The sequence below is a fragment of the Cyprinus carpio genome, chromosome B2 (assembly GCF_018340385.1).
Source record: "Cyprinus carpio isolate SPL01 chromosome B2, ASM1834038v1, whole genome shotgun sequence".
Taxonomy (NCBI): Eukaryota; Metazoa; Chordata; class Actinopteri; order Cypriniformes; family Cyprinidae; genus Cyprinus; species Cyprinus carpio.
Window position 1 is genome coordinate 31,305,310 of NC_056598.1, and position 12,517 is coordinate 31,317,826.

General features: G+C 32.6%; 1 protein-coding gene across 1 annotated transcript in view; it reads left to right on the forward strand.

The window, feature by feature from the left end:
- The window catches only part of LOC109103661 (receptor-type tyrosine-protein phosphatase mu-like), a 203,259-nt gene that overhangs the window by 57,507 nt on the left and 133,235 nt on the right, over positions 1 to 12,517 (forward strand). Inside the window, exon 3 of the mRNA XM_042719198.1 lies at positions 9,017 to 9,291. Within this exon, the coding sequence (XP_042575132.1) occupies positions 9,017 to 9,291 (275 nt within the window). The remainder of the gene's footprint in view (positions 1 to 9,016; positions 9,292 to 12,517) is intronic.

Genomic DNA, 12,517 nt, shown 5'->3' on the forward strand with positions numbered 1-12,517 from the left:
TGATTCAGTTTAAACCTATCTGTGTCCCTGCAGCACAGAAGCAGTCATCAGTAGCACAGGTATATTTGTAGCAATAGACAACAATACATTGTATGGGTCACAATTATAGATTTCTCTTTTATGACAAAAATCATTAGGATATTAAGTAAAGATCATGTTCCATGAAGATATTTTGTAAATGTCCTACTGTAAATATATCAAATCTTAATTTTTGATTAGTAATATGCATTGCTAAGAACTTCATTTGAACAGACTTTAAAGATGATTTTCTCAATATTTAGATTTTTTTGCTCCCTCAGATTCCAGATTTTCAAATAGTTGTATCTCAGACAAATATTGTCCTCCTAACAAACCACACATCAATGGAGAGATTATTTATTCAACTTTCAGATGATGTATAGATCTCAATTTCAGAAAATTGACCCTCATGACTGGTTTTGTGCTCCAGGGTCATTAATTCAACATGAAACCAGGATCATCTCCATTTTCTTTAATAATTCATATTCCCGGACGCATGCTTGTCTGTTCGTCACTGATGCACATAACTGAAAATGAACAAATCTTATTATTTATTGAGTTAATGTTAAAGTTTAGTGGCCATTATTATTTTTATTGTTTTTAATCTAGTATTTTTTATTAAACAAATTCACAGTGTTTACTTAAATATTGAAGTACTAAAAATCATTAAAAGGCTGAAAGGGGTTAAAAAGACAGTAATGTTATCGATTATAGTTTTCATTAATATTTACAATGAGTTTTTATTTTATATTTTCTGTTTTCAGTTAAATTTTTATTTTATTATCATTATTATTATTATTATTATTATTATTATTATTAATGTTTACAATGAGATTTGTTTGTTTGTTCTTTTCATAATTTTTTTATATTTTTTTAAAATATTTTAGTAAATTTAAATTAAAATGAGAAATGTTGCATTGCAAACTAACTGAATAAAAAACTATTATTTTATTTTATTTTATTTTATTTTATTTTATTTTAACTTTTTTATGGTTTTAGTTAACTATGTAACCCTGACTGACATTATTGGATTAGAACAAAATATTGAACTGATCTGAATAATGACTCTATTGTCTTCTGTAAAGCTCCTTTACAGCTGAAGTTTTCATAATTGCTGAATTTGTCAATAATGACACTGTTTTCTACAATATTTTCTTGTTTATTACAGTAAAGCTGCTTTAAATCAATCTGTAGTGTATGAAGCGCTGTAGAAATAAATGTGACTCGACTGAAGAATATTGGTGTATCAGTAGTCCTCGTGCTGCTCTCTGTGTGTGTGTTGGTCATTAAGATTGAGTGTTCGATTGGTTATCTCTTCACGTGTGTGTGTGTGTGTGTGTGTGTGTGTGTGTCATGCACAAGTGATTCTAAAGGAGGTGAAATGAGCTGCTGAGCACAGTGTGTTTCCTCCAGTGGAATTGATTTGTGTCAGAAGCCACACACACACACACACACACACACACACACACGGGCGTCCAGCGGCCTCTCTGACCTCGTCTCACATCTCTGATTTGCATGGAAAGCGATTGTGTGTGGGTCCTCAGATAAATGTAACATTCTGTGTAACACACACAAATCTAACAGGAATTAATATTATGGCAAAGATGTTTGCAAATGTTTGCTTTTGAGACGTGTTTGTGATATTCTGAATGCAGTGCTTCATTATAAAGAAGAGATTTAGCATTTTGTGTGCAATTCTTGGATTTGTGTGTAAAGTTTTGAAAATGTGTGTAAGCAAAACAAAATATTCATCTCTCAAGATCAAAAGCGGTGAATTATTTCTCTAATCTAATCAGGTCTGATCGGCGATGTTATTTGTTTTCACAGCCTCATTAACTGAATGAAGTGTTGCTGTTGTTGCGGGTCGCGGACGGCAGGAATTAAATCAGAACTTCAATCACGTCGGCTGAAGATGATGTCTCTCAGGAATCCGTCATTAGCATCAGGCCACGACACACTAATTATGTTTGCTGCATGTTTGTGCCGAGTGAAAGTCAAACGGGACAGAAACCACCCCGTTATATGATTATAGGACAGAAGATAGTGTCCTTCTGCTTCAGTCTGATGATAAAAACCTCTTGGAGAAAAAGGTTAACCAAAATAAAATCTGTTTTTGGAGTATCACCCAAAAGTTTGGGGTTTGTAAGATTCTCCTGCTCACCAGAGCTGCATTTATTTGATCGAAAATACATTAAAAATTGTGAAATATTATTCTAAATAAAAAAAAGATATTTTCTCTGTAAATATGTGTTAAACTGTAATTTATTTCTGTGATGTGCAGCTGTATTTTCAGCATCATTACTCCAGTCTTCAGTGTCACATGATCTTCAGAAATCATTCTAATATGATGATTTGCTGCCTCAAGAAACATTTCTGATTATTATCAATGTTGAACACAGTTGTGCTGCTTCCATTCAAAAGTTTGAGGCAAGTTATATTTGAAAGAAATTAATACTTTTATGCATTAAATTGATCAAAAGTGACAGTAAAGCCATTTATAATGTTACAAAAGATTTTTATTTCAAATAAATGCTGTTTTTTTTTTAAACTTTCTATTCATCTGTGAATCCTGAAAAATAAAATGTCACAGTTTCCACAAAAATATTGGGCACTTTTCAACATTAAAAGTGAAAATAATAATAATAATTCTGATAATAATCAGAAAAGTTAAATAAGGAACTTAGTATTTTTTTTAAACTTTAAATGCATTTTTAATTTTAATTAAAATTAAATAATTTGTAATTATTCATATGAAATTTAAATTCATGAATTTGAGGACCACTGATGGGACTTTTTAATTTTTAATAAATATTTGAATTTCAATTAAAACATTTTTTTATTATATTTATGAAATTGAAATTAATATAGTACTTTAATACAAAATAATTGTAAATTAATAATGTAATTAAGGAAATTAACATTTATAACAATTTAAATTTAAAGTTATAGACAAATAATATAAATTATAAATGAATGCATTTAATATACATTTTAAAAATAAATTAATTGAAAATTAACAAATTTGTTTCTATTTCTAAATCATCATATTAGAATGATTTCTGAAGATCATGTGACACTGAAGACTGGAGTAATGATGCTGAAAATACAGCTGCACATCACAGAAATACATTACACTTTAACAGAGATTCACACAGAAAACAGCTGTTTTATATTCTAATAATATTTCACAATATTTGACTGTATTTTTGAACAAATAAAATTGTAGCCTTAGAAGAACCTTCTTTCAAAAATATGAAAATATCTTAATCATTACTAATCTGCGTCTATATATAATATTTAATAATGATATTTAATAATTTAATAACATCATAACTCATGCTTGTGGTCTTACTGTAATTCTAGAAAAATAAAAGTCTTTCCCCGTAAACTTTTATATAGATACGAAGAGTTCATTCGCAAAAATTTTTTCAAAAATCCAGTTAATCAAACTGCAGGTGGGTTATTTTGATTAGGTTAGAAAATAACTAAAAATACAGCCAACTAACACAATAAAACGGAATAAAAACATAACAAAAATTTAAAAAATGGAGTTATCTGTTTTTGCAAATAAACTCTTCCTATAATAACCCAAATGTTTTTCTTTTCTGTTTGACTGGCAAACTCATCACATGACTCATAAATTAATTAACCGGCGTTCATGGTGACTCTACGGTGGATAATGTCATTAAAACGTGTGAGTGGCGCTGCTGGCCAATTAGCCGACAAACAGAGAAGCCTTTCCTCAGAGTTTATGAAAGTTCTTCAGCTTTCATTTGCCAGACAGTCAGATGGAATGAAGTTTTTTCCGTCCTCATTGTCAGACAAAAGCAGGCCGGCTCATTCACTATTATTTTTCCTGCTCTTTTCTTGCGGGTTTTTTCCGGCGAACTCTCACAGCGAGAGCGTTTTTGATTGGTGGCACAATGTGAGAATAGGCTTGTCTACATTGACATTTGAGAGGCGCCGCCGGGCTTTTTCTCGGGCTTTGACCTCGCCGGGTTTTATTAGCAAATGAGACCTGGAGGGTTTGAGTTTAAAGAGCGGCCCCTTCCTTCCCGTTTCTGCCACATAATGATTTTCACAGGGTTCAGGACCCGAGTGTGAACAGAATAATGAGTGCCAGTCATTACTGGAAATTACCGCCGTCGCTCGCAGCCCAATGAATGTAAAAGCCTGTGGACATTGATGATGAGCAGCAGACGAGCTCGTGAGGAGATTTCTGATAATTATACAGCTCAGGTTAATCATCTACACCTGTTTGCTGATTCAATTCACTTTAAATCCGGGATTTCCAAACGTTATTTTCAGCCAAACCCCTTTGACCTGGAATATTTACTTTAAATTAATATATATATACACTACCATTTTTTTCTGCTCACCAAGGCTGCTTTTATTTGTTCAAATGTACAAAAAAAAGTGAAATATTATTAACATTTAAAATAGCTGATTTTAATGTGAATACAATAAAAAAAAATTAAAAAAATTATGGGATGATTATGTTGTGATAATATTAAAAAAAAAAAAAAAAATTCTTTTTTTTGAAATACTATTTTCTTTTTTAAAAAAGTGTTTTGTTTGGTGATTTTATATTTTATATTTATGTATATTTCTTAAATAATACAAATAAAAAAATATTCAAATCATGTAAATTTTAAATAATGATTTAATTATTTATTTTTTTCAGGAAACAATATTTCAAGTCAGTTTATTTATTTAGTTTAATAAACAGAAATAACATGTATTTGGTTAATAAGTTAGTTATTTGGATATTTGCTATTAATTTACTAAATGAAATAATAAACAATATATTTCTTGAACTAAATATTTATTTAAAATAAATAAATTTATATTTTTTTAAATTTATTTGGACATGCATATTTATTAAAATATTATTTATAAAACAATTATTTGCATTAAAAATAATTTATTAATTTGGATATGCACCATTAATTGACTAAATAAAATATAAATATTTATTTATTTAACTAAATATTTATTAAAATTTTATTTACATAATATAATTATTTGCAAAATATTTTTTTATTTGTCTATCTTTATGTATTTATAGCTATTCACAGTATTAATACTATTTTATTTTTTTCAACATCCTACCATTAAAGTTCTATTGTTGTTTTGGATGTGTGCAATACTATGGTATTACTAAGGTGTTTTAAAGTATTATCTAATACACTTACTGTAACATGTTACTGCTACAGAACTCTTTTGCAAGAGTATTCTTGGAAGTAATGAATTTCAATGTATTGTATTGCACAAGTATTATTTTAGGACTGAGTACACGTGCTTGTTACTTTGCACAAGCAAGTTCATTAGAATATTTAATTGGTTTGGTTTGAAAGCACATTGATTAAATTAGCCATTCAGAACTGTCAGAGTGCGAGGCTTTAATTTAATCATCGCTGTTCTCGTTAATGATCTGTGTCGTTATTTCAGGCTGCACTGTATTCAGATGTATCGTAGAAGTCTCCCACACATGTGAACACACGTCTCTTATAATAATGCCGTGTCCGAGCTCTGTTTAATTAGCTCAGGCGTTAGTGTGACGAGCTGCCGCTATCCCAGCATGCTCTAATGAAGCATCAGGTGCAGCAGGGCTGAGATGAAGCTTCTGTGCAGGTAATGCTTTCACCTTCAGACGTGTTTTACACAGAAGATCGTCTCGCTCGTTTGTGTGAGGAACCGGCAGACAAGCTCAAATTAAACTACGCTTGCATGCAGGACTTCGGCACATGAAGTGTGTTTATTAAATCTGTAAATGACTAAAGGATAAAAATAAATAAATGACACGCATGATGCTGAATCAGACACACATTATAAATCTATCACATCCAATTAACTATGTTTATGTAATTTACAAACCATCGTTTATTTTTGTTAATGTTAGGTAACAAAAAATATTTAAAGTGCATTAACTAAAATTATTTCTATTTATTTTTATTCCTTTAATTTGTAATTATTTTAATACAAATATTTAATTTAAATACAAAATAATTTGTGATTTTATTATTATTTTTTAATTAAAAAACATTAGTAAATATTGAAATTAACTGAGAAGTTTTGTTGAAATTAAACCAACTAGAAGTGTTGTTTATTATTAACTAATGTATTTAACAAATAAAACCTCATTGTAAAGTGTTTGAGTTTTACAATAAAATGCAACGGTAAAATTTGCTAATTGACTAAACTGTATGTTAATTTATGGTTTTCATTTGCAGAAATTAAATAAATGAACAAATCTGACAGTATTTTACAATTAAATAATGTGATTTTAAACCATTTATTCTTACTGTGTATGGTAAGGTATATAAACTAAAACTAAAAATGATAAAAACACACCAACCCTTTAAAAATACTAATTAAAAATCACAATAGTTATAATAAAATAACACATAACAAGGGTTAATTAATGTTGAAACACATATTGCTCATAGTTAATTCGGGTCATGTGATGTGTGGTCGTTAGGGTCATTAGTGCAGTGTCTCTCGTCCAATCAGAAGCTGAGCTTGTTGAGCCGCTGGCCTTCGTCAGACGCGGTGCTAATTGGGCCGAATGCACTATTGTGAAGGAAGAGAAGACGTGGAGCTCTACAAACACACTTATTACAGACCTGGCTAATTATTCCACGGACAGGAAGAGCTCGTTAGGCTGAACTGATGGACGGAGCGCTGAGACTCTACACTGATTAACACAACTTTAAATCACAGCCTCATTCAGAACTAATTCAACAACATATCAGAGAGAGTAAATATACAAAGTGCTCTTATTTCATTTAATAATGCTGTTCAGAAGCAGCTGAATGTTTGATGATGTGTGATGTTTCTACTGATTATTCTAGACTTGTTAGAGGAATAGATCAGATAACGGTTTATCTGAGATCAGGATGAGTTTGTTTCTTCATCAGGTTTGTAGAAATGTAGCACTGCATCAGTGTCTCAGCAGTGAATGGGTGCCGTCAGAATGAGAGTCTAAGCAGCTGATAAAAACATCACAATAATCCACAAGTAATCCACAGCACTCCAGTCCATCAGATAACATCTGGAGAAGACAAATGAGAGTCCAAGTCAGGCATTAAGTCGTTTTTAACTCAAATACATAGAGTCTATAATCCATAATAACACTTCCTCCAGTGAAAAAAGTGTTCTGGTGTGAATCAGGAGAGAAATCTGCACAGATCAGCGTTTAAACAGCTCTAAACAAATATGTGTCTGGATTCTGATGTGAGAGACAACAGCAGATGTACTTTTTCACTGCAGGAAGTGTTATTATGGATTATAGACTCTATGTTTTTGAGTTAAAATCGTCTTAATGCTGGATGTGTTTCATCTTTTGTCTTCTCCAGATGTTCACTGATGGACTGGAGTGCTGTGGATTACTTGTGGATTATTGTGATGTTTTTATCAGCTGTTTTTGATATCTTCCTTTGTCTCTGTCTGTCTTATTCAGTACAGGCGTGTGGATTATTATTGTGATGTTTTTATCAGCTGTCTTTGATGTCTTCCTTCGTCTTTAACCATATTTTGGGGACAAATTTGTACCCAAAAGTGAGCTACTGTTAAACCTGACAAAATCTCCAAAAACCTCCCTTTGAGGATGTCCTCATTTGTAAAACTGGTATAAAAATTAAATGTGTGTGTGTGTGTGTGTGTGTGTGTGTGTGTGTGTGTAATGGTGAGTCACTGTGTGTTGAATTTGGCACCAGCCTGATTGAAACAGATATAGATTAATTAGCAATGCTAATTGAGATGAATTAAGCTGCTCTCTTAATGAAGTGGCTCCTCTTTAATCAATTACCGTCACTGCACTGCTTTGAACATGTTGATAAACACATGACTGTATTCCATATGTCAGATAAACACAGCTGTGTGTGACGGTGAGACTCACTCATCTGCTCTCTGAACATGTTCATCACGGATCTGAACACGCAATAATCCTGTCATGACCCGTGTTCATATGCCACAAAACCACAGTTTGACTCACTCATCTGCTCTCTGAGGGCTTTTATTGCCACAAAACCACAGTTTTTATTGTGATATTTTTTTCTGATTAAAATTTATGATTTAAAGTTTTAAAATCAATCACTGCTATCATCATCATTATTGTTATTATTATTATTTGTCATTTCTAAAATAAAATAATTCTTCTTATTATTATTAATATTATTATTTTTTTGTAATTTCTAAAATAAAATTATTTATTATTATTATTATTATTATTATATTTTTTTGTAATTTCTAAAATAAAATTAATGTTTTATTTTCTCATTATTTTATTAAATATTTTTGTAATTTTTATTATTATTATATTTTTTTGTAATTTCTAAAATAAAATTAATGTTTTATTTTCTCATTATTTTTAACTTGTAGTAATATATACTAAAATAGCTGAAACTAGAACTACATATTATATATATATATATATAATTTTATTAAATATTTTTGTAATTTCTAAAATAAATTCTTAAACTTATTTTCAGCTAGTTATTTAACTTGTATATATATATTTTAATGTTTTTTATAAAGCTTTAAATAAGATAAAATATAAATTAAATATTTAATATAGCATGTTTAATATTACTATTACTGTTATTTAAATAAAAATATACAAAATAAGAAATATTGCTATTTTAACCTTTTTGCTGAAAAATTTAAAATGCATATGTTCATTAATAATGAAATATTTATTTAAAATAACATCAACAACATTCAATTCAAGTTTATCTGTATAGTGCTTTACACAATACAAATCGCTGCAAAGCAAGCAGCTTTACAGAAAATTAAAGTTTCAAGTTGACTTCCATGTCGTAGAAATGTACAGTAAAAATTCATGAAACCGTTTTAGACAGTTTTACAACTCAAACGTGTGTCAGAATGCAATTCAAATAGGTTTCATTCACAGTAACTCACTCGACTGACAATCAAATCTTTCAGAAGTGCACAGAATGACTCGGTTTAGTGTTTATTTGGGGTTTATCGTCCACAGGATCTGCGTTCATGATGGTGAACTCGACGGCTCGTTTCGCGGGTCAGAAGGCTTTGCTCTTCACGCCGCAGCTGAAGGAGAACGACACACACTGCGTCATCTTCCAGTATTACGTGGCGGGACGAGAGGGAGGACGGCCCGGGCATCTGAACGTCTACATCAAGGAGAACAACAGCCCGATGGGTTTGCCCGTGTGGAACACGTCTGGACCGGCCCGGCGCAGCTGGAGCCAGGTGGAGCTCGCCATCAGCACGTACTGGCCCAACTTCTACCAGGTGAGATCCACTCACACACAGGGTCGGGAATCGAAAAGCAATTCCGATATCAGATACTTAAGGTCAGACAGGTATTTTTCACATAGCTATCGAAAATCTATTTCGATATCAGATACTTAAGGTCAGACAGGTATTTTTCACATAGCTATAAGAAGTGTGCAGTTGCCGTACTGTAAAAAAACTTTGATCAGGATAAAACTGTATATTAGAAGTTAACATAAACAGTATGAGACAACAACAAACAAAAAACGCACCATTAAGAGCCATGCTTGCACAGGTTCTGCACGATCCTCTTCACTATTATTTTCTGCGTTTCAATTGGGCTTAAATTGAAAAGCAATATAGACGACACCATTGTTTACAATACAACTGGAGCACATTCAGAGCTGAGGGGCGGGGCGTTTCTGGACTGCACTCGGCGGTTTAGCCAATCACAACACGCTGGACCAGCTGACCAATCTGAGCCCACTGTGTATTTCTGAGGGAGGGGCTTGATAAAACCAGGAAATCATCAGAGCATTTATCAGAGAGGGGGTTATATCGGTGTGGGGTAATGGAGGTTTTGTGTAAAGATAATTTATTTTTTATTTTATGAATTATTTTTTTATAAGTTGAAACATTAACACGTTAACCCGATAAACACAATCAAGCTTAGAGAGAAAAAAAAAGGCAACCACCCCTTTAAAATTTCAATTCCTCCGATCAGTTCCTGTGTGTGCATCTTTTATTTTTAGCTGGCGAAAAGAGGCTGTTCAAAATGTATTTGTCTTTGAGTCATTCATTCAAGAGATTCATTCAAAAACACTGATTCATCCAGCAATGAAACAAGTGAATCACGAGGGAGTCACTGAATCATTCCATTCATAAATTCTAAAAGATTTTTAGTTGTCTAATCAGCAGAATTGTGAGAGAACTACAACCCCTATTTAAAAAAAAAAGTCTCAATTTCTGCTTTGCACACAAACAGCTCTTAATCAAGTCCAGTTTTTATGTAGCCGCCTGATTTTGTGTTCAGCAGCAATTAAACACTTTGCAAAAAGAGACACACAAAAAGTGTGTCCCTGCAGCACAGAAGCAGTCATCAGCAGCACAGGTATATTTGTAGCAATAGACAACAATACATTGTATGAGTCACAATTATACATTTCTCTTTTATGACAAAAATAATTAGGATATTAAGTAAAGATCATGTTCCACGAAGATATTTAGTAAATTTCCTACCGTAAATATATCAAAACTTAATTTTTGATTAGTAATATGCATTGCTAAGAACTTCATTTGAACAACTTTAAAGATGATTTTCTCAATATTTAGATTTTTTTTTGCTCCCTCAGATTCCAGATTTTCAAAATAGTTGTATCTCAGACAAATATTGTCCTCCTAACAAACCACACATCAATGGAGAGATTATTTATTCAGCTTCCAGATGATGTATACATCTCAATTTCAAAAGGATCCTTATGACTGGTTTTGTGGCCCAGTGTCACAAATATGTTTGATATTTAAATGTTTGGCTTTTTTTAACACATTGGAATTGAAAATGGTTTGGATAGATAAGATTTGGATTGGATTAGTTGAGTATGATTTGGATTTGATAATTTATGACTGATACCCAACCCCTGCACACACCTGCATCTGGATCAAACACACACACGTGACGGGCTCTGTGTCATGCAGACTGGAATAGCTGGTGGTTTGGTGACATTATCTGAAGATGATTTGTGATGAGGACTATGGTAACATCAGTAAGAATGAGTTGAAAATGAGCACATCAGATGCCATTTCTATTCTAAACATGTTAGCTGTCATGTTCTGTTTTATAAAGAAAACTCAGAGGATGTTTGATTTTTGAGAATTTGAAAAACAGATCTGAGCTACAGGACCAGCAGGAAAACACCCCTGGCTGCACAGTTTGGGGGAAAATATAATTGCTAATTTTCTGATTAAAAAAATAATAATAATATAAAGCCCCATGGGTTGCACAATTTGTTCAAAATGTTGTGATTAAATTAATAATAATAATAATAATAAATACAAACAAATTAATGAATTAGTTATTTAGTTAAATATAAGAAAATAAGACATACCGTTGTAATATTTTGCTGTAAAATAAAATCATTTGAAGGAAAATGATGTGATAATTGCATTTTACAGGACAATTGTAAAATTACAGTACTAATGGGTGTCTTTATTTGTTTTTTTTTGTATAATTGTTATTTTACAGTAATAATGGGTGTCTTAATTTCTTCATATTTATATACATATTCTTATATAATTATTATTTTTATTTCTGATTAAAAAGGGATTTACTGCACAATTTGACCAAACATTTTTAAAGTACTACAGTAAAATTACTGTAATAATATATATGGCTGTCTTAATTTTTCAGTTTTAATATAATTATAATAATCATGCAGCCCTTCCCTTACCAACAGCTTGTGTGTGTGTGTGTGTGTGTGTGTGTGTGTGTGTGTGTGTGTGTGTGTGTGTGTGTGGGTTGTGTGGTGGTGTGTGTGTGTGTGTACTAATGTGTGTGCATGCTTGTGGTGCGTGCGTGGGTGTGTGTGTGTGTGTGTGCGTGCGTATGTGCATGTGTGTGTGTGTGTGTGCGTGTGTGTGTGTGTGTGTGTGTGTGCGTGCGTGTGTGTGTGTGCATGCTTGTGTGTGTGTGTGTGTGCGTGTGTGTGCATGCTTGTGTGTGTGTGTGTGTGTGCATGCTTTTGTGTGTGTGTGTGTGTGTGTGTGTGTGTGCATGCTTGTGTGTGTGTGTGTGTGTGTGTGTGTGTGTGCGTGTGTGTGTGTGCGTCTGTGTGCATGCTTGTGTGTGTGTGTGTGCATGCTTGTGTGTGTGTGTGTGTGTGTGTGTGTGTGTGTGTGTGTGTGTGTGTGTGTGTGTGTGCGTGCGTGTGCGTGTGTGTGTGTGCATGCTTGTGTGTGTGTGTATGCGTGTGCGTGGTGTGTGTGTGTGTGTGTGTGTAGTCAGATGGGTATTGGTCACATGTTATTTTCTGTCTCTCTGTCAACTGATCCTCAATTTCAGGTGAATATAATGAAAATCTGGCCTTCCGTTAGAGAGAAAGAGAATCACATTTTCTGCTCTTGTAGAGCTCTATTTTCACATGTGCTGAAGAGAGAGAGAGAGAGAGAGAGAGAGAGCGACGGCTCTGATTTCACACATGCTGGTCATTAGCGAGCGTCTCTCATGGGTGCTGACGGAGCCCCGTGT